Source organism: Equus przewalskii, chromosome 3, assembly GCF_037783145.1.
Source record: "Equus przewalskii isolate Varuska chromosome 3, EquPr2, whole genome shotgun sequence".
NCBI lineage: Eukaryota > Metazoa > Chordata > Mammalia > Perissodactyla > Equidae > Equus > Equus przewalskii.
This window is the reverse complement of record NC_091833.1, coordinates 31,406,576-31,427,858: the sequence shown is the minus strand read 5'-3', so window position 1 is coordinate 31,427,858 and position 21,283 is coordinate 31,406,576. Positions and strand designations below refer to the sequence as shown.

Here is a 21,283-nt window from a genome sequence, read left to right as displayed (position 1 = left end):
TTCTGGAAAGGCTTCCTGTAATTTGTACTTTCTAGGACACTAACAATGTCTGTCATATCTCTCTACTCCGATGGCTACAGATAGAATAATGTCATAATTAAGTCAGATATTTGATCAAAAACGCAATACCTATATATGTTCACATACCTATACAAATTATAGGCTTTTTGTTGTTGATTAAAAAAAAAGAAAAAGTTCCTACCTCCCTAGGACTCTGGAATCAGATTACTTAGGTCCATGTCCTCACTCTGCCATCTACTAGCTGTGTGACCCTTGCTAAGTGATTTTCTCTGTGCCTCAGTTTCCCTCATCTGTAAATGGGTGTCAATAGTGTCTTCCTCCTGGGTTGGGATAGCTCAGAGGAGCTGTTAGTTTCTGTAAAGGGCTGACAGAGGCCCTGGCACATAGTAAGTGCTAGAAGGTGCTGCTACCATGTAAGGTTGCCATGAGGAGTAACCTAATAATACAGGGCGAGTGCTGGGAACAGAGGGGGTCCCTGAAGGGTTGACCACCCACCTATCACTGCCTGGCTTTGTATGATCTTGGGCAATCACGATACGTTCTGGCGTCCTGCTGTCCTGCCTCGTGAAATGAGGTCTCTGGTGTGGACATCTGGGAGGCCGTCTGCCCACCCCCTGTGTGGTTCTCCCAGGACCCGCTCCTGGCGCACCATCCCCACCCCCACCCCCAGTGCCTTTGTTAATGGGGAGCTGCCAGTTCTTTCGTTGGCTTCCCTCGGCCGCAGTCGATGGGCACAGATCTGGGTGCCTTCCCCAGGGGCTCAGAGGGGCAGCGAACGCCTCCCTCTCGGTCCCATTCAGGGGGTGGGTGTGCCAAATGGAGAGTCTGGAGCTGCCACATTTCATGTCACCAGGAGACAGTCACTCTGCCCGGAGAAGACAGACAGAACCGGGAGACTCCGTCCCTGGTTCCTGCTGTTCCACAGGGGGGGCCCTGTCTCCCCACGCGGAGGTCGGTCGGTTCTTCCTTAGAGATAATAGTAACAACAACAATCGCAGCCAGCACCCGGAGAACACATGCAACGAGCCAGGCCTTGTTCCGAGACCCGCAGACACTTTAGCTCTTTACGCCTCATCACAGCCCTGGAGCATCTCCACTCTCTTTTACAGATGGGGAAACTGAGGCACAGTGACTAACTTGTGTGATGTCACACAAAGCAATTGTCAGAGCCAGCACTTGAATGGGTCAGCCCAGCACCAAAGCCATGCCCCCAGCCCCTCCTCCACCCTGCCCTTCCTTGAGGCCCTATTTTCCCCAGCTGGTTGAAGCCACCAGCACAGTGGACATAGAGCCCCTCGGGCCCCTTCAGTGCTGGGCTGGGGCTGCCCGTGGGCCCTCTGCTTTCCTCCACCTCTGAGCCCCGGGAGACCCTGGCAGGCCTTCCTGATCGCCGGCCGTCTTCACGCCCCTCCCCTCATTTGTCCTGTGCAAGGGACTGCAGGTGTCATTCCCATTCCATCGCAGTGGAAACCGAGGCTCAGAGAGGCTAAGCTGTGTGTCCAGGGACACAGAGCTGTACCTGGCATGGCCACCACTGGAACCCAGCTCCCAGACCAGAGCTCTCTCATGCCCCGGACAGCTGGACCTCTGCTCAGATGTCAGCTCAGGTGAGAAGTACCATCGCCTGGTTTCCAAACCAGTCAGGTGCAAGGAAGGGCTGTGCCAGCTCCCAAGGGGGACGCGGCTCTGGTTCAAAGCCGAGAAATACAGCTGCTTCCAGACGGGCCCGGGCACTCATCCCACCTCCTGCGGCAACAATTCATCTCTGTGGCCCCCTCCAGACTGAGCACCCAGGGCAGGGAAGCAACACAGGGGAGGCAGGTGAGGGGAGGCGAGCCCCTCGGGGGGCAGTGGGATGGAAGGCGGAGCCCCTTCCCCTGGAGAGCAGGCCGTGGTCCAAATCCCCGCTAGACCAGCAACGCCCTGCAGGCAGGGACCATTTCTGGGTTGTTCCCATCTATATCTGAGACTGACACAGTGACAGGCATATCATATCATAATTCATGCATAACTTTATATATCATTAACAGCAAAAGGCACTTGGCTGGTTTAATGCTTTTACCTTTCTATTTCAAACTTTAAATTAAAAACCTCTTTCAGACTTCTTTAGACCTAGATTTTAATCCTGTGTCGTTCTCGTACACCAAAAAGAAAATACAAGTGAAATAAACCGGACAAGGCATTTCCAAGAACATCACTACCTTTGCATCCCAATCTTCCGACTTTTCCACTCAGAGTCGCCAATATTTGAGTTTTTCTGCCAGTGTGGCCCTCTGAATCCCTGGGAGGCTGGTGACGCAGAATTTCCCAGAAGACGGTGCCTCTGTGTTTCCTGGAAGTTTCCACCAAGCCACTTACAGCCAACGGGCACGTTTCGCCGTGCTCATGTGCCGGCAATGACGCCTCCTGCCTGGTGGCCACAGCTGTGACACATCCCAACTTCAGAGATGTGGAAAGATGAAAAAATGTGCATCTTGGGTTTTCTAAGAAAAGGTGGTTGGCGCTTGGTAAATATTTCTTGACAGAATGAATGTACGAGTGAGTGCATGAATAGGCGATGAGTGAGTGGGGAAGTTAATTAATTACCTCGAACCTAAGGGGAAATGCTCCCCTGGAACTGACTGATGGCGGAAGTGATGCCAATTGGAGTCTTGTTATTTGGGCTTCATCCAGAGGTTCTCAACTGGAGGCAGCTGTGACTAGTGAGCCCGGGGACTAGTGAGCCACCCTAATAGTAATAAGGAATTATAACCGTGCCCACTGAGCTCTTACTATCTATCGTCTCACGTAATCCCCCCAGCAACTCTGAAAGGCAGCTACTCTTATCACACTCATTTCACAGAGGAAGAAACTGAGGCGCAGAGAGGGTAAGTGCCTCGCCCAGGACTGGAACCCAGGTTGACCAGTCTACTCTCTCCACCCCGGCTAGCGGGCAGCCCTCCAGCAGTGGGGATGAACTCAGCTCTGTACCCAGAGCCCTGTGCAGGTCTGCACACCAGCAATGTCCCCCTCTGGGCCTCAGTGGCTGGAGGGAATCCGCTTCACCAGCCCAGAACTGGCGGAATAGCTGGGTGTCTGGAGCCTGAGCCGTGGGTAGGCAGACCTGGGTGGAGTCCTGGCCCCGGCACTTCACTGGCCCTGGGACTTTGGGTGAGTCCTTTCAGATCTCTGACACTCGCTTGGTCTCCTCCTCTGGGAGATGAATGAGAATGCCAGGCACACTCAAGTCCCTGAAGGTTGTGACTGTTTGCCTCCACCGTGTGTGGCGAGCCATGGGGTGGACAGTCCCTTAGGCCTGTGGTCCTAAGCCCTGATGAGCCTGGCTGCTTGTGAGGACACCCCCCTGACCCCCTGGGGCTTCAGCCAACCTCAGCTTGGGTCCCTTCCACACCAGTGAGATGGACCCTCCAGGACATGTGGGGCACTGGGAACGCAATGAGTGACCCACACTGGCTTGTCCCAAGGAAGTCACGTGCATAAGTTCTATGACGTGGCAGGTGCCTGGAAGGGACAGACATAAACCTCACTCTGCAAAATGGCAATCGTATTCGTCTCCTGTCGGACCTGCCACTCTTGGGTAAGGTCACCTCTCTTTTCTATCAGTGTGAAGGTCAAACCGCCCCCAGGCAGTGTGACAGGTGCACACTTTACACAATTTTTACATGAATCGCTTCACTGTTTTTCTCTCATGTTCCACACACAAAAACAAAACAAGAAAATAATTCTTGAGCAATATGAATGCACTGATGCTCAGAAATGACAAAAAACAAAAAGACCCATCAGTCATCAATCTCCACTTAAAATTGGACTTGGAATATTTTCCAAGAGAATACGGATTTATGGGGAGAAAGAGTGTGTGTGTGGGTGTGGGTGGGGCGGGAGAGGGGAGAGCTGCTTGGTGTAACATACGGGTACTCAGGTGTTGCCTCCACACGAGCCCATTCTGGAATTCAGAAGGTGGAGTCTTGTCAAAGGGCTGATGAACGCCAATCACCACGGGGCTTTTTGAAAGGGACGAGCCGTTGGGGGAACTGAAGCATCCCCCACAGCCTGTGTCTGTGTGCGTCCCTTCTTGTGCAGACATTGTTGAAATTTCGATTGTGTAACAGGAGCCCCTGGGGCTCTGCCCATGTCCCCTTGGGTCCCTGTGTACTTGACAGCCCCTGGCTGAAGGGGCCACCCATACCTGATCACTGAGGGGCGCTGGGGGCCTTATTCACACTCGACTCCCTTCCTCCCTGTTGGGCCGACTCCACAGTGTGACTCAGGGCCACCTGCACCGTTTGCAAAATGAACACGTGCGCCCCGTTGTTCAACAAATCCTAGGAATGTCATCACACCAAGTGCAAAGCCCTTCTGAGCAAGCACATGGGTTCCGAACCGCCCCTGGGGGCCCTGGTGGGACTCAGGCTGCCTCTAGGACCCCTGAGGGGATGGTGCCAAAGTTATCCTCCGCGAGACCTGGACCCTTCACCTCGTCTGACCTTCTCCCCCGTCCCATTTCCCCATCCCTCTGCTCGTTTTCCCCAGGAACTTTTCCTCATAAACAGGTTTCAACAGACCCTCCTCCCAAGGCTGCTCCAGAGGGACCCAAACTCCAACACTGCGCACGGGACCCAGGTGCTCCTGGTTCCTGAAGCAGAGCTGAGCTGACCTCTCATCCCAGTGACAGCCCCTCACCGCCCCCAGGACCCAGTGGCACCAGTACATTCAATGTAAGACCATCCGGTGGTTAAAACTATGAATCACGCATGTGCAGGTGAGTGCATTTGCATGTGATGAAGAGTGAGTTTATTTTGAGAGCATTTGGGATGGGGACATGCCTCCCGGCGTCAGACCTGGAAGACAGTCGTCAAGAACCAGGACGCTGAACTCTGTCTTAGAAAGGGCTTCAGACACGCTCGCAACAGCAGTCACTTCTTCCCTGGGGAGGACCTGCGGAGCTGTAGGGTCAGATGAGATTCCCGGGCGTGCCTTGTTTCCAGGATGATAAAACGGGGACCGGGTGCTGGTAAGGGGCTCCCACAAAGTCGCCCAGCCAGGTGGGGCCAAGCTGGGGCTGACAGCTGGGCGTCCTGTCTCTCTGGGGTTGTGCTCTGCTGAGCTGGGCGTGACTTCTGAGGGTCAAATCATTTTTACCCAACTGTTTCCAAGGCTTAGCAGAAAGTGGAGGAATGTTCTTGGAAACTGGCTGAAAGGGAAGCAAAGAAGGAAGGAATAGGAGCCACTGCTTGGGCAGAACATGGGGCCACGAATCTGTGTCACCTCCTTTTTCCTCACCCGCCAGAAATCCCGAAAGATGCCAGTTTCTGCTAAGGCTAAATTCCGACCTCACTGTTAGGTCTCTGTGGGTACCATCTTATTTAGTTCCTACATCTGCATCCTTTCCCATCCTTCCCCTTTACGGATGAGGAAACGGAGGCTTGGCGAGTTGAAGTCATTTGCCCAGGGTCACACGGTGGTAGAGTGAGAGTTTAAACCCAGGTCTGGCTGGCCCCTAAAAGCCATCCTGAACTGGCTTTCACAGTCCTGTTCCTCCCCGCTGGCCCCCAGCACTTCCCCATTTGAAGTTCACAGTCCTCGGTGGGTCAGCCCCACTCCAAGGACTGTTCCTGTCATCAGCAGGTAATAGACATGCTGGCATCCATCCTCACGGGTCTAGATTGTCCCGGTCGACTCACACCTGAATATTCTGGAATCTGAAACCTGATGTTTACCTTTCAAGGACAGCCTGGGGAGCTCGTCCACTCTCCAGGGCTTTTGTCTACCATGTGTAGACATTCAGCATCTCCGGGGCATGGGTGGGTGGTCAGATTTTACCCACTGAGACCCCTCCGAGCTGCCATCCCACAGCTCTGTGCATCCACCTGCAGCTCACCTTGGAGAGTGTCTGAGAGCAGAGCCTGTGACCTCTGGTGCCTGCCTCCCCGCCATCACTCTGTTCCCACCCCAGTGCTTCCTCAAAGCCAACATCTTTCCTGCCTCGGGCTCCTTCCGGCTCCTTCTGCCTGGGTGCTCATTCTCCAGGTCTTCCCAGGGCAGCACCTTCTTATCCTTGATGTCACCTCCTCACCGCGGCCTTCCCTGCCCCCACCTGAAGCAGCTCCCTGTCCTCGCCCCTGACTCTGCCTCACATCGCTCGTCCGTTTCCTTCACAAGACTTGCGGCAGTCTGTCACTTTCTTGCTGATTTACTTATTGGCTTGTTTAGTCTCCTCCTAGGATGTGAGCCCCGCGAGGGCAGGAGCTCTCTGATTCATTCGCTGCATTACCCAGCACTCCTGGCTTACACAGAAATCCATGGGCGACTGTTGAGTGCCATGCCTGTACCCACCCATCATAGAGCTGGCACTCAACAGTCGAGTGTGACAGAGGAAGGGGGAGACAGAGGGACAGACTTTGTGGACAGTGGAGGACCTGTCTGTCTGTTCGTGGAGGCATTAAGACAAAGGAATGGAAAGAAAGTGACAGCCTTGTCTAGTCTGCAGACTTAGGTCCAGAGAATATGGACTTTCGCTTCTGATTACACACAAAGTTCTCCAGTGTTCACTTTGAAATCGGAAGGAAATTTAAAAATTCCCCCTCAGGTAGAGCCCCATTCTCCCCTTCCCACTGGGCAACTTGTGATTAAAGCCACGTGGCTGCCTGAAGCCACGGCCCGCCGTTGACTCATCACTCCTCCCACTCACCTGCTGTCGTCGCGTTACTGAAAGTGCCTCTGTTGTCCTTTTCCGTGCTCTGCCACGTTCTTGGAGTCACCTTCTGTAAAGAGAACTGGGCTGTCAGGGCGGGTGTGCAATTCCTGCTCAAACAGTCACGGCTCACCAGCCACTGCCAAAGTCGGTCAAATACCTCGGTCTGGCCCGGCGCCCTGGCCCTGTGCCCCCCTTCTCCCCAGATGAAGTCACCCACGCCCCCCTGCAGCCTCCCCCCTCTGCTCACCAGGGCCCCACTGCCTGCACTTCTGCCCTCATCTCCTGCCACTCACCCCCTTGCTCACTGCACACTCCGGCTGCAGTGATGGCCGGGTTGCTGCCAACCTCAGGATTTTCACACTTGCTGTTCCTCTGCCCTTAGACTATGTCTTGTTCTCTAGGCTGAGCTTACATGTCCCCTCCTCAGGAAGGCTTCCTTGACATCCTAGTTGAAGATGTCCTTTTCACAGTTTCCTGTATATGACCTCAATTGCCCTGATCACTCTTGTCACTAAATAACCACTTGGGTTTTTATTAATGTTTTAATTTCCTGCTTTATATTAGCTGCCTGATGGCAGGGACTGGGTCTTCCATGTTCACCAATGTAGCCCCAACCTCAAGCACAGAACAAAGCTTGATAAATATGTGCTGTCGATTCTTAATAAAGATATGATGGATGGATGGATGGATGGATGGATAGAAGAATAGATGGATGGATGGAAGAATAGATGGATGCACAAATGGATAGATGGATGAATGGAAGAATGGATAGATGGATGGGTGGATGGGTAGATGGATGGAAGAATGGATAGATGGATGGGAGGATGGATGGAAGAGTGGATGGGTGGATGGATGGAAGAATGGATAGATGGATGGGTGGATGGATGGAAGAATGGATGGGTGGATGGGTGGATGGATGGAAGAATGGATAGATGGATGGGTGGATGGATGGAAGAGTGGATGGGTGGATGGATGGAAGAATGGATAGATGGATGGGTGGATGGGTGGATGGATGGAAGAATGGATAGATGGATGGGAGGATGGATGGAAGAATGGATGGGTGGATGGGTGGATGGATGGAAGAATGGATAGATGGATGGGTGGATGGGTAGATGGATGGAAGAATGGATAGATGGATGGGTGGATGGATGGAAGAATGGATGGGTGGATGGGTGGATGGATGGAAGAATGGATAGATGGATGGGTGGATGGATGGAAGAGTGGATGGGTGGATGGATGGAAGAATGGATAGATGGATGGGTGGATGGATGGAAGAGTGGATGGATGGAAGGATGACTGGATGGAAGGACGGTGTCAGCCATATTTCCAGTTCCCTGAATGAAAATAGGAGGTACTTTAGCACACCCAGTCCCAAGTTCTGATGTTTAACATGAGCCCTTTTGTGCTGTGAGCCCCTCTTTGGCTCACACCTCCCCCGCCCACCGTCAGACAACAGGGCTTCTAGTTTATTTTCCAATCCTAGTTCCCATTTCTCCCCGGTGAGACATCCCTGAGCCGCTGCCTAGCCCCAGCCTGCAGCCTGGAATGGCTCCTGCCCACATCAGATGCCACCTGGAGGACCGCTCAGGCTGGAGGAGAGATTTCACAACAGAAGCATCTTGGCACCCCACCACCGCACCCACAAAGTGCCAGCCGATGGCATAAAAGCAGCTGGGGAGAAGATGGGCGTTTCCCTTCTGAGCAGCTTCAGACTGGAGTGCACGTAACAGCCAACGGGATTGTACTTTACTTCTTCACCTGAGAAATACTCATGGTCCTTTTCCATACCCTCTGCAAAGAAAGAGTGGTGTCCTCTCTTACCTGGATACTCTCTGTGAAATTTGTGTCGTAGGAATCGCCCATCTGGAAAACAAATGAGAGGATTAACCTCCTTTCGTGGAGTTTATAGGGCCCTTAACTATTTCCATAATAATACTAAAGAATTATTTGTAGTTTTTCACTCTCAATCTCCCACAAGGGTATGGTAGAAGTTTCCAGAAGCTACAGGACATGTGATATCACAGCTGATGTCCATACCCACACCAAGGAGAGCTCTCTGGGGTTGTCTATATTTTTTGAGTGTAAAGGAGTCTTGAGACCAAAAAGTTTGGGAACCACTGTCTTAAGAGATGAACTGGGGGGCCGGCTCCGTGGCCGAGTGAGTGGTTAAGTTCGCGCGCTCCACTGTGGCGGCCCAGGGTTCGGATCCTGGGCGCGGACATGGCACCGCTCGTCAGGCCACGTTGAGGCGGCGTCCCACATTCCACAACTAGAAGGACCTGCAACTAAGATATACAACTGTGCACAGGCGGGGTTTGGGGAGATAAAGCAGGAAAAAAAAAAAAGATTGGCAACAGCTGTTAGCCCAGGTGCCAATCTAAAAAAAAAAAGGATGAACTGGAAGCAAAAGGTCAACATATTGTTCAGCAAGTGTCATTACAAACTCTGTTCACAGGGGGAGTGAGTGGTGCTCTTTCGAGTCCATTCAAAAGAGACTTGAATGTAATAACTGAAAATGACAAAGAACTCAAGGACGCGTCTTCCCTCCACTGCTCCGCTGAGCCTCTCTCAGCCCCGGTTTTCACACCTGGAAGCGGGCACAAAATCCTCTGAAGTGACTGTGAGGATTAAAAGAAATAATTTCATTTAAAACATATATATGCCAATATTAGGAGGAATGATTTTAAATTGCCATTTTTATATGTAGGAAGCGGTCAACTCTTGGCAATTTCATGTCTCAAATTACTGACAATTTCCACTACATAATTCCTGCTGTGGATTGTCATCGACCCCACGTCTTCCCTCCACCCGGCCCCCCATCACGGCAGGGAAACATTCGAGGGAGAGTGGGGAAGTCAGGCCAGAAGGCGCAAAAGGCCGCCGTCAGTTGGCTCGCTTCCCCACCTCGGCATATTGGGCTTGTCTGACTGCTGTAACGTTAATAAATCACATTTACACCCCTGAAACTAATATAATGTTATCTGTCAATGACATCTCACTAAAAACTCATATTTGTGCTATAGACGGACCTTTTGTTTTCTGCTGTTTTATGACCATCCTAAAAATCCTCAGGGTGTTTAGGACTGACCAGCCCTGACATTTATTGTTTAAGGCGACAGAATCCAGTGGAGCAATCCACCCTCAGGCGGACAGCTTATCAGCCACTGTGGTAACAACTATTTTCCGAAGCACATGGAGATTTTCCAGGCGGGAGGCTCCTCCCCGAGACATCCCGGCTCCTCCCTTCTCCTTGGGGAGGAATTCTGGCCCATGATGCTACAGAAAGGAGAAGAGCTATGTGTGGAAGTGGACACCCACCTCACACCTACTATGTTTACCGAAAGAGATCCCATGTCGTTTTTACAAAACAGATTCCCCTGCTCAAGGCTGCGTGGCCCTACTTTATTCTCACGCAGCATCCCATGAAGTCACTTGTCAGAGGCAAGCATGGGGCCCCATCTCCCACCTCTCGGCCCTGAATGGTCAGCCTCTGAATGACCTCGAATGCCCTCAGAAAAATGCCCGGATTCCTTGACCCAGTCCTCCGAGGAATCAGATTTCCTGCACGTGTCGATGTTCATCTTCCTCTTAAGAAAGACGTGACCCCTCCCACGTCGGGTCCCAGGCTGAGGGACTGTGAAATCCCAGTGATCTTCGGCCCCGTCTAGAAGCCGGCTCTCAGAGAAGACTGGCATCTTAGGTGTGGGCACGAGATCAGCAACTTATTCTCAAATAGTCCAGAAAAATAAATAGGTAGATGTGTACGGAGGGAGAGCAGGGGTTGGGGAGAGGGAGAGAGAGAATGACAAAGCCAACGTGACAGTATTTTAACAATTGATGGATTGGGTGGAGGGTCCAAGGTGCTATTCTTGCCACTTTTCCGTGAGTCTGAAATTATTTCAAATGTGTAATTTAAAAAACAAAACTTAAATAACAGGCTTCTTCTTTGGTTACCCTGGGAAAAGAGTGCTCCTCCCTGAGGCCACTGCTCCAAGGGAACTTGCTGGAATTCAAGATGTTTCCAAACTTCCATGTAATTAACAAAAATTATTGCTAAGTGACAGCCCCCTGGGATGTCACACACACACACACACACACACACACTCACGGGCTTGGGAACAGGTGAACAGGCTCAGAGTTCCCACTCTGCTCCTGGTTAGCCGTGGGCACTGTCTGGGCGAGTTCCTGATCTCAACTCTGCCCTCTTCCGTGGACAGACACGATGGCAGCACACATTCATTGAGGACCTACTGTGCGTCTGGTGCTCCTCTAAGCACCTTATGGGTGTTCTCTCTTTCGAGCCTCATAACTACCCCAGGGCAATTACTACTGTGACCATCCCTATCTCCAGGATACAGAGGAAGAAACTGAGGCTAAGAGAGGTTAGGTTACCTGCCCAAGGTCACCAGGAAGAAAGCCACAGGATTTGAACCCAGTTCAGTGGTTCTGAGCCTGCATTCTTAATCAGACACACCGCTGCCTCCTGGTTCAACTTCTTTGACGGGCTTGCACTAAAGCTTAAGGAGGGCACCCGTGAGGCGCTCAAACCACGGCACGCATCCCAAGCACAGTCATTCACTCGTCTGTTCTCTCCGCTAACCTCCAACCTTGAAGTGGGTCTGTTTTGAACTGGTTTGGACCCTCTGGAACTGGTTTGAACTGGTTTGGCTTACCCTGGTCTTGGAAGTGACATAACTGAATGAGCGCGATCAGAAGATGAGAGGCGAGGCAGTGCCCGGCCTCTCTGGTTACAGCAATGACATCACCATCAAAGGACTCCTAACCTGCCCCACCACTCTCGTTCGGAAAAGGCTGTCCCTTCCACCCTCCAGCAGGTTCCTGCAGGCTGGCCTGCCCTCGGAGTTTTGCATCTGAAGGACCACACCCCGCTACGGTGTGCTTTGGTGTCTAGAGATGAACAACGATGCAAATGGCAGAGATTCTGTTCTGTGCTCGCAAAGTGATGGGCCTGGTTTATGTGGATTCCTCAGCCAGTCCGTGAAGTAGCTCAGGTATGATTAGCCCATTTTACAGACAAGGAAAACGAGGCCCCAAAAGGTTAGGCTATTTGCTGCCCACAGCAGTGAGGGACCAAGTGGCCCTCAGACCGCAGGCCGTCTGGCTGGAGAACCCGCTCACAGCCCCAAATAGCACGTGAAATGGAGGGAAAACCACACCAATGCCTAGGTGGTTCAAATCCTTTTATAGGCAATTTTTTCAAAGCTCAGAATTCCAGGAACTAGGATTCTCGAGACAGTTCTGATGTCTCATAATTTTATTATTTGCAATGATAATGATGTTAAATGCGTAACTGACTTAATGCCTATCTCTTTCTGGAAACAGTTCAGGGAGACAGATTCTCAAATGAGGGGAAGAAAGTGCTTTGGCAGATCACGCACTGATGTGTTCTTTCAGCCCACGGGGTGGCTGGAATTATCCTCCATCGTAACCGAGGATGCTGTCCTCAGTGAGCAGAGCTAAGAGGTGCCGAGGCGGGGATGCGAGCCCTGGACTGGGTGGGCTCAGGGCTCCAGTGAGCTCTGCTTTGACCAGGTTACCCCACATCTCCCTGAAGTTCCAGACTCTTTGCTTGCCACCCATTTCTGCCAAACTCCACAGCAAACCTCTCAACTTCACGCCCTGCAGGAGGCACATGTGGTGTACCCAGGTATCTAGGTACCTCCTTGCCCTCCTTGCCCTCCAACAGAAAATTATGCAAACGGAAGCAATGCTATTCACGCTCTTTGCTGGTCTGTTTATTGCCCTGTCTCCAAAGACGAAGACTAATGAAGTCACACTGCATGGTCCTAGCAGAGGTCCTGGGAAGTCAGGGGTTCTCGGACAATTCAAAACATAGATCTACCTAGATGCATATGAAATATCCGACGTTTACGGAGCACCTGTCATCACCAAGCTTCACATGTATGTTTTATGTTAATCTCCATAATAACATAAAGTAGCCCCATTTTACAGATAAGACCACTGAGGCTCAGAGATTTGAAACAAGTGACCCAAGGTCAGCCCTGTAGGAGATGGCAGAATGGGAGTTTGAAGCCAGTCTGCCTGCTCAAGGGCCCATGTCTCGTGCAGGCAAGGGGTGAAGAACCCGAAAGGAGGGGCGGGGCGGGAGGAGCCGATGGTTTCTCTGGGACAGTCTCCCGTGGGGGTACGTGGAGAGGGCCGCTGCAGCAGGGCTGGGCACCCACACTCACCTGCCTGCCGGCGCTGCTTGACGCACTGCCCGCGGTTGGGGATGCCCTCGGCCATGTCTCCCGGGCTCAGGATGTGGCACTCGTAGCCTGAGGGGCAGAGGAGTGGCTCGGCCCCATCCTCCGTGGTGCTGCATGCCTCTGCTGTGGGAAGGACACACGCGGGGTCTCAGGGGCAGCCCCCCGCAGGGCAGTGAATGCTCATCACCCAGAGGGGCTGCCTCTCATCTGCACCCCAGATTCCACGCTGAGCCTTGGGTCTCACAGCGGCATGCATGTGCGCATGCACACATGCACACACGCACACATGCACAAAGGGGCAGTCCAGAGGAACATGATCCTAAACACGGCCTCACATGCATAGTGACGGACATAGATACATGTTCACCCACACACCCTGAAACACATATGCTCATGCTACAGTCACATGTGTACATGTGTTCACACACACCCATCCTGACACACACACATGCTCACACATATCACACATGTATTTTCACCACCCCATGAGTCCTAAAACACATATACACACTACACATACAGCCACCCACACACACGTTCACAGGCACACAAATCCTGCACCACACACACACTCACACACATTTGCATGCACACAGATGCACAAATATTCAGACACAGCCACAAGAACAGCCACACAGTTGCATGCATAGCTGCACACCCTAATGGACACAGGCACACACCCAGAGGTGTGCAGAGTCACGAGCACAGCTGTGCACACGCAGATGTACACTCTCACACCACTGCGAGTCTCTGGGCCCCCAGGAGATGGCTCTCCACACACCCAGGAAGGAGGCCTCATCACTGGGGAGCAGTGAACACCTTCTTATGATTTTAGGGTCTGAAAACCCCGAGCCCCCCCTCTCAATTCTCCACCAGGAAGGAGGCCCCATTCCCAGGAAGGGTCAAGCCCTACACGGCTCTGGGGATTCTGAAGGCCTGGCCAAGCCCCCGCCACCACCCTCTGTGCTGCAGTGAGGGGGGAATCCAAGAGGGCTGAGTGTCTGGGGACAGACAGCCTGCTGGGGCACAGGCAGCCCCTGTCATCAGTTTCCTGGTGGCAGCCTGAGACAGGGGGACCTGGCTCTGATGTCGGGGGGGTTCACCCTGTAGGTACCTTGCAACGTCTCCTCAGGGCCATCCAGGAGCCAGCCGTTGCCACCAAGCCATCGAGGTTTCGGCTGCACCAGCCAGTCTAAAACTAACACAACGCATGGTTAAATCGAGGCCCTCCTCAGGCAGCTGAGAAATGGCCCAGCCTCTGGGGTGGGGGAGCCTACATTTTATGATGAAACACGGGGGCTCCCTGTGGGGGAAACAGCTGGGGTTCTCCAGCATATGTTCACCCCTTCCTTTTTGTTAAAGAAATGTTGAGTTTTGGCTGGGCACCAGGTGGCCGGGCTGGAGACTACATTTCCCAGCCTCCCTTGCAGCTAGGTGTTGCCAAGTGACTGAGTTCTGGCCAATGGGATGTGAGCAGAAGCAATGATGCAACTTCCTGTCTCGCCCTTGCATTGATGCCTGATTGCTCCCCTCCCTCTCTCTTTCCCTCTTCCTGCAGGCTGGGAGCTACTCTGACCATGCAGAGCAACAAGACGGAGGGAACCTGGGGCCCTGGATGACTATGGAGTGGAGCCACCTGCCTGCAATGGATCACCCATCGACTCTCGCCTATTAACTGAGGGATAGGTAAACGCCTCGCAGGTGGGCCCCCGGATTTACAAGTCTTTTTGTTACAGTAGCACAGCCTGTTCTCTAACCAATACATTTCTAATAGGAAGAGTGACCCACACAGTAGACTGGAAGGTCCTCAAAAACCAAAGCAGGAGTCAGAAGCCCAAATGCCTCCACGGGGCAGACAGGTGACAAAGCAGGAGGGCAGGCAGGACCACGGCAAACTGGAGCCTGTTGCTGCCTCCCTGGGTCAGCTGCTGGTTAGCTCTGGCCGGCCATTCCCAGGTTCCCAGGGCCTCTGGGGTTTGGGGTTTTTTCAAAAAAACTTTAAGGCTATATTTTTTAAACTATAAATTCCAGGTTTTTAAATGTTGGCAATTAATTTTTAAAAATTCTAAGTGCTCTGGAGATCAAATAAAACTGGTCTGGGGTCACATTTGTGTTCGACCTCCGCTTTAGTTTGACTCCAGAATATGACAAAAATAAAGAGGCTGGTGTGCTGTCTAGCACCTTTTAAAGTACACAGATGCACATCGGTAAAAATGCTGGTTAGCTTTTTCCTTAAAAGAGCATGAGATGGTAGCTCGCAACGTGGAAATGAAACAACAGAGGAACAGACCAGCGTTTGCAACTTCCAAACTCCAGGATGACCCCACGAGGCCCCACAGCCACTGTTTCCCATCTCCTGCTCCTTCCCTCCTCCCCCCACCACCCTGGACCTCCTGTTAGTGAACGTATTTCCAATGCAATTGTTACCAGTAGGGAACGTATTCGTGTTCACTGTCTGTATCATCCTTTGCGTTGCTCAGAGACTTCCGAGCAGCGGGGACATGGGCACGTTTTCCTGTACTTTTTGGAAATATTGAACCTCGCTCCAGGCCTCCCGTTCATCTGCAGACCCCTAAAGCCTGGAGGCCCAGGGTCTCCCCTCTGCTCTCTCACTAGAGCTTCCTGGGATCACCTGCTAAATAAGCGCCCCGCGCCCAAGCCCTTATCTCAGGGGCTGCCTTCGGGGGGACCCACAGGAAGACGGCAATGAAGCGTGTGGGCTGCTGGGCGCAGGGCCTGGCGCATTTCAAGTCATCCGCTCGTCTCAGATCAGTGGTCCTCAGTGTCGAGCAACTTTGTCCCCCAGGGAACATTCCGCAAAGTCTACAGGTATTTTTGGTTGTCACATTGTCGGGTGCGGTGCTGCTGGCATCTAATGGGTAGAGGCCAGGGGTGCTGCTCAACATCCGAGGATGCCCAGGCCAGCCCCCTGCACCCACTTCAACTAGAATTATCTAACCCCAAATGTGAAGGGTGCCCGGGGTGAGAAGCCGTGTTCGATATTATTACTCTAATTGTTAGTATGACTAATTAATGGTTTGACGGCCCTTCCTGCTGGCCAGGGAAGCGAGTCATTCATTGATTCACTCACGGTTCACTGGAGTATCTTTTAGGCGCCCAGAGACGGTTTTGGGTGGTGGGGATACAGCCATGAATGAAACTGACCAAACCTCCTGCCTCGGGGGCTCCCTTTCAAGTGAGGGGAACAGTCAAAAACAAAACACAACAATCCAGATTGTGCTATAAAGAAAACTTCAGCAGGGAATGGGGTAAGGAATGGCCAGAGGAGGGATGGCCATTTAAAGGGAGATCCCTGAGAAAGTGACCCCCTCGGGACCAGGATCTGAAGGAGGTGAGGGAGTGACTTGTGTGGGTGTCTGGGGGAAGGATATTCCGGGCAGTGAAGGACCCCACAAATGTGCCTAGGGGGCGCCACATCCCTGCATTCAGGGCCTAAAGCAGCAGACACTTCTCCACACTCAGAACACTGGATTGAAACTCCAGCTCCGCCTGCTGTGTGACCTTGGGCAAGTGACTCAGCTTCTCCGAGCTTCAGTGTCTTCAGCTGATAACACTTCCTCCACCCCATGGGACCGTGTGACCATTAAATGAGATGATGTACAGAAAGGCTACTGGGAATGTCATGGACAGTTGTACATTTTGTGCACTGCTCAAAAGCACCTGGCCTGGGTGGCAAGTGAAGCCAGAATCCCTATGCCGTATTGCAGTCCAAAGGAAGGGGCACCCTTTTTGACTTGCCCTGAGAGGGGAGCACCTCTGTGTGCTTCTTCCACCAGGAGGGCGCCCCAGTTTCTCTTTCTTCTAAAGCGCCCTGGAGGAGCCAGCCTGGGCCTGAGCGCCCACCCCGGCCCTGGACAAGCAGCGGTGCTCGAATGCACTGGAGACTGTAATTATGAGTGTTATTAAGGGTGCTGAGTCCCTTGTCATCGCTGTGACCTCACCCCAAGGAGAACAAAGTGCGGTCAGTCTTGCTTTGGCCTTGGGAGCAGGGGCTGGGGCCGCCGTCTCAGAGCTGCCTCCAGGAATTAAGGCGGGGGGACCCTGAAGCCTGTTGCTGAAAGGTGCAGTCAATCAGGCTGTTAATATTTTTTTTTTGAGGAAGATTAGCCCCGAGCTAACATCTGCTCCCAATCCTCCTCTTTTTGCTGAGGAAGACTGGCCCTGAGCTAACATCCATGCCCATCTTCCTCTACTTTATATGTGGGACGCCTACCACAGCACGGCTTGACAAGCAGTGCCATGTCTGCACCCGGGATCCGAACCGGCGAACCCCAGGCTGCAGAGAAGTGCAAGTTGTGCACTTAACCACTATGCCACTGGGCCAGCCCCAGGCTGTTCTTATTAAAGGCTCAGCCCGGGCAGAACTGAGGGGGGGATGTTTACTGCCCCCATCCTGGGCACTCAGGGGGCAGTTTTCCCCCACCGGGGGGAGGGAGCTGCCATCCCCCTCAGTGTCCCCGGGCTCCCTGCCCTCCCCAAGCCTCTCTCTGGAAGGGGTCAGAAACACCTCTGTGTTGATGAATCCCTGAGCACCGTCTCCCAGAGATCCGTGTAAGGGTTCCACAAAGACGTCACTGATCACCTGCCCCAAGCCGGGTGTGGGGCTGAGCACTGCCCAGTGTGCAGACTCTGCCCTGAGCCACTCGCTCGCTCTCTCTCCAGGCCTGTTCTCTGGTGAGGAGATTTAAGGAGGTGACCAGCTAGCTGTGGATTTGAACCCAGGGGTCTGCCTCCCCCACCTCTCTGGGGCATACCCCACTCAGACTACTAAGGTTCCAGGAATGCATTTCAAATACCCCCAGGGCCAGGCAGCACGGGTCGAGTGGGCCTGGTGGGGTGGTGGAAAGCTGGAGGACCCCACTGCCATCCACGGGGCACCTGAGGCTCCAGCGGATGGGGGCCCAGGGAATGTGGTCCACCATTTTTAAGAAAAGCCAGAAATGTGGGTTTTTAAGGAGAAACCCCCCCCCCAGCCTCATAAGAGGGGTCATTTTCCCTGGGAGGGGTGTTTCCTGGGCCGTAGCTCTGCAGGCAGTGGCTGCCCCGCACACAGCTGGCGCTCAGTGCATCCAGCAGGATGCTTGCGCAGGAAGCCGCAGAGTCCCACTGCGCAGGGGGACGGCCCAGGTGTGCGCCCAGCTCCGTTCCTCCCCTCCGGGCCCCTCCGGGCAGGGCGGGACAGGTGACCCGCGGTGTCCACCCTCTCCCCCTCTCCGGGCCCGGGCGCCTACCTGGCGGGGGCGGCACGGCCTCCAGGCAGGCGTAGGCGCAGCCGTTGTAGCAGCAGCGCCGGTGGCGCGGGCACTCCGAGTCGGCCTGGCAGCGCGCCGCCTGGCACGCGCCGGGGGGCAGCGAGCGCGGGGGCGGCGGGCAGCGGTCGGCGCGGGGCTGCCGGGAGCCACCCGCCTCCTCGGCCTGTGGGGACAGGGCGGCGGTCAGCGGGGCGGGGCCCACGTGCGGATCCCAGCGCCGCCCGCGGCTGTGCGCCGCGGGCGAGTCGATGGGCCTCTCTGAGCCTCCGCGTCGTGGCGTGATCCAGCAGGACCAGCCTCAGCGGCCCGCTCTGAGGACTCAGAGATGCTGTTTCTCTTTGTAATATCCCGAAACTGAAATAACTGTAAGCCGTCAGCAGCAGAAAGGATCAGTGAGTCTGGAGAAGAGTTGTATGTTGTGTCTATCCGGTTGCTTATAGCTACATACGTACATATATGCACATATAAAACAGGGTATATATGTGCATCTATATGTATATATACAAACACGAATATACACATATATTTCTGTATATACATACTTATCCATATGTTTATACAGAGCCTTGAGATTTTGCAAATCACACATGGAATGGATAAATTCATGCAACTTGGGTGAATCTCACAAACATAATATTGAGCAAAAAATAAAAAGCTCACAAGAGAACACACAGTGTGATTGCATTTATAGTTTTAGTTTAAAACCCGGCAAAGCTGATGTCCGGGGTGAGAAGTTAGCAGAGTACTCACTTAGTGGGGGGGGTGGGGGCGGGGGCAGCGGCCCCGGGGTCTCTGGGGCCCACCTTGTTCTGCTTCTTGATCTGGAAGCTGGCTACAAGGTGTGCTCACTTTGTGGGGATTCACGGAGCTGGATAAGTGAGTTTTGCTCTTTTCAGTGTTATGTTTCAATAAAAGGTTAAAGATAAGATACAGTCCTTGGCATACAGGAAATATGGGCATGTGACCAATAAAACAAGCATTTTAGAGATGGGGTTGGGAGTGTTGAAGTCACACCAGGCAACACAGGCTGGTCCCTCTGACAGGAGACCCCATCTATGCTGGGAACACTGCTCTGCTTCTGGGTTTGGAAGTGGGGCGTGTGGAGGGTGGGTCTTACACAGCCCTACACACACACACACACACACAGAGTCAGATATCGAGTAGGTTCAGTGGGAAAAAACAGCCTGGCTTGCCCCACCTCCTGGCTTATGCCTAAACTGCTCCTGTCGTCTAAAAACGCTCCCCCCAGGCCCCCTGAGAGAGAAATATTTCAAAATCCTGCCCCCTTGTACTACCCGAGTAAATAATGCCTGTCTGCAGACCAGAAGAGTATGCAGCCATTAAAACCTGCCCTTAATGTGTTAACCAAAAAATGCAGTCAGCTCTGTTGGGCTGCTCATCAAAGATCCCAGGATATGGTGGCTCGTGAAGAAAAGTAGGCGCAGAAGAGTTTTATGCAATTACCTAACTATATTTTAAAATATACAGATGTGCACACGGAATATGCGTGTATTGTACGGGCTGAGAACCGTTTTGGAAGAATGCACAACAATACACAAGGAACATTATGGAAGCCTGCCCCCGGAGAGAAGAGCTAGGTTCTGAAGCCGAGGGAGGTGTCTCCTCATTGTCCTCACTGTACACTCTTTGGCACGGGTTCAATATATTTTTTGCCGTGAGCATGTTACTTTTTCAATTTACAGAAGGCAATTAAAAATTTTAGAAACAGAAGTGCTTACGAAGGATTTTCAATGACAGGGCAAACACTTAGAACACTGTTAGTTTAAAAAAAGGCAAGACACAAAATGGCACATGCCGCTGATCTCTTCTGAGTCAGAGAGGAAAGGTCAAGGACGCTGGAGTGTCTGTCCCCATAGTCCTGTGTGTTGTGTTCCCCCACCCCCCATATTGCTGTAGCCTCACCCTCCATGTGCTGCTCCCCACGCCCTGTAGGGGGCGTCAGGTTACCGAGAACAGGTCCCGACCAGCAGCATCTGCGAACTGGTGGAATAACAAGGACCAGTGGTTTTCAAACTACCTCCCAGGGACCCCCAGGGGCTAAGACTGAGGGCCAGAGAGCAGTGAGCAGGTGGGGAGGGGACAGCCTGGGGCTCCTGGCCTCACCCCGGCTTCACCCAGAGAATTCATCTTTTCTCCCTTATGGAGGTCATTAAATGCGTGAAAAGTGAAAACCGACACGGAGCCAACACTTGGCAGATGGACGGAAACGACAGCTTCAGGAGATTGTCCCCCCCTAAAACCAAGGGGAGAGCAGAGCGTGCATCTGAATTCCTGGGCAGCCCTTTCGCCACCCCCTGCTCGGCTGGCCCCCTAATTCCCATACCATAATGAATAATTCCCAAGCTGCAAGCAGGGGACATAATCCCACGCCATTAGCTCTTAGTTCATTTTCTTCAGAATTAGCGAAATTGGACCCATGCGGGGGCTCCACCATTTTAATCCCGATCCAATGTGACAGCCGCCCTGGCCTCCTTCAGGGGGTGACATGGAGGGCCCGAGCGTGGTCGGGAGGGGCGGCTGGTTTTTCCGCCTCGCCTGCGTTTACATCGAGCCTCATTTATGAAATTTAATGGGACCCGCAGACCAGAAGTGAAACACTTTCCACCCACCTCCGGCGCCTCCCTAACCGATGACTTCCTAATGGCAGCCCCAACCCGGGACTGGAGGGACATGAATTTTAGACGTGCCACAGCTCTCCGAGGAAAATTCAAACGCCGTTTCTCGGAATTTGGAGAGAACAAAAGAGATAAGCGCCTTAGAAGTCGAATCTCCCAAGTTATTTATGGCACGGCCGAAACAGCAGATGGTGTGATAAAGAACTGATTCTGCTGAGGGGCCCAGATTAAAGGATTGAATGTTTTGAAAAATATTTCATGTCATGCAAGGTGATGCTCAAGGAGGGTTCTAAACAAAGCACGTTTCCTGGGGTTCTGAGGAAGAACTGACTTTTAGCACAGGAATAAATAGATCCCCCTCCGATGGCTTCGCAGCCCAGGGAGGTTTAAAGGCCAAAGTCAGACCCGAGCTGTCCCCCAAACCCCCAC

At 52.9% G+C, this 21,283-nt stretch overlaps 1 protein-coding gene across 3 annotated transcripts in view; it reads right to left on the bottom strand.

Moving 5' to 3' along the window:
* Positions 1-21,283, bottom strand: part of WFDC1 (WAP four-disulfide core domain 1) — a 50,036-nt gene that overhangs the window by 18,933 nt on the left and 9,820 nt on the right. For 2 of the 3 annotated variants that reach the window (XR_011538029.1, XM_070612409.1), the window contains exons 2-6: positions 18,198-18,381; positions 14,060-14,143; positions 12,928-13,068; positions 8,537-8,578; positions 6,710-6,782 (exon numbers count right to left, since the gene is read on the bottom strand). Coding sequence is in view for 2 of the 3 variants with exons in the window: in XM_070612409.1 (XP_070468510.1) it covers positions 6,724-6,782; positions 8,537-8,578; positions 12,928-13,068; positions 14,060-14,143; positions 18,198-18,381 (510 nt within the window). In the remaining variant the exon portion in view is untranslated. Of the gene's footprint in view, positions 1-4,785; positions 5,213-6,709; positions 6,783-8,536; positions 8,579-12,927; positions 13,069-14,059; positions 14,144-18,197; positions 18,382-21,283 lie in introns of those variants that run through there. The other variant, XM_070612408.1, reaches the window with a different exon arrangement.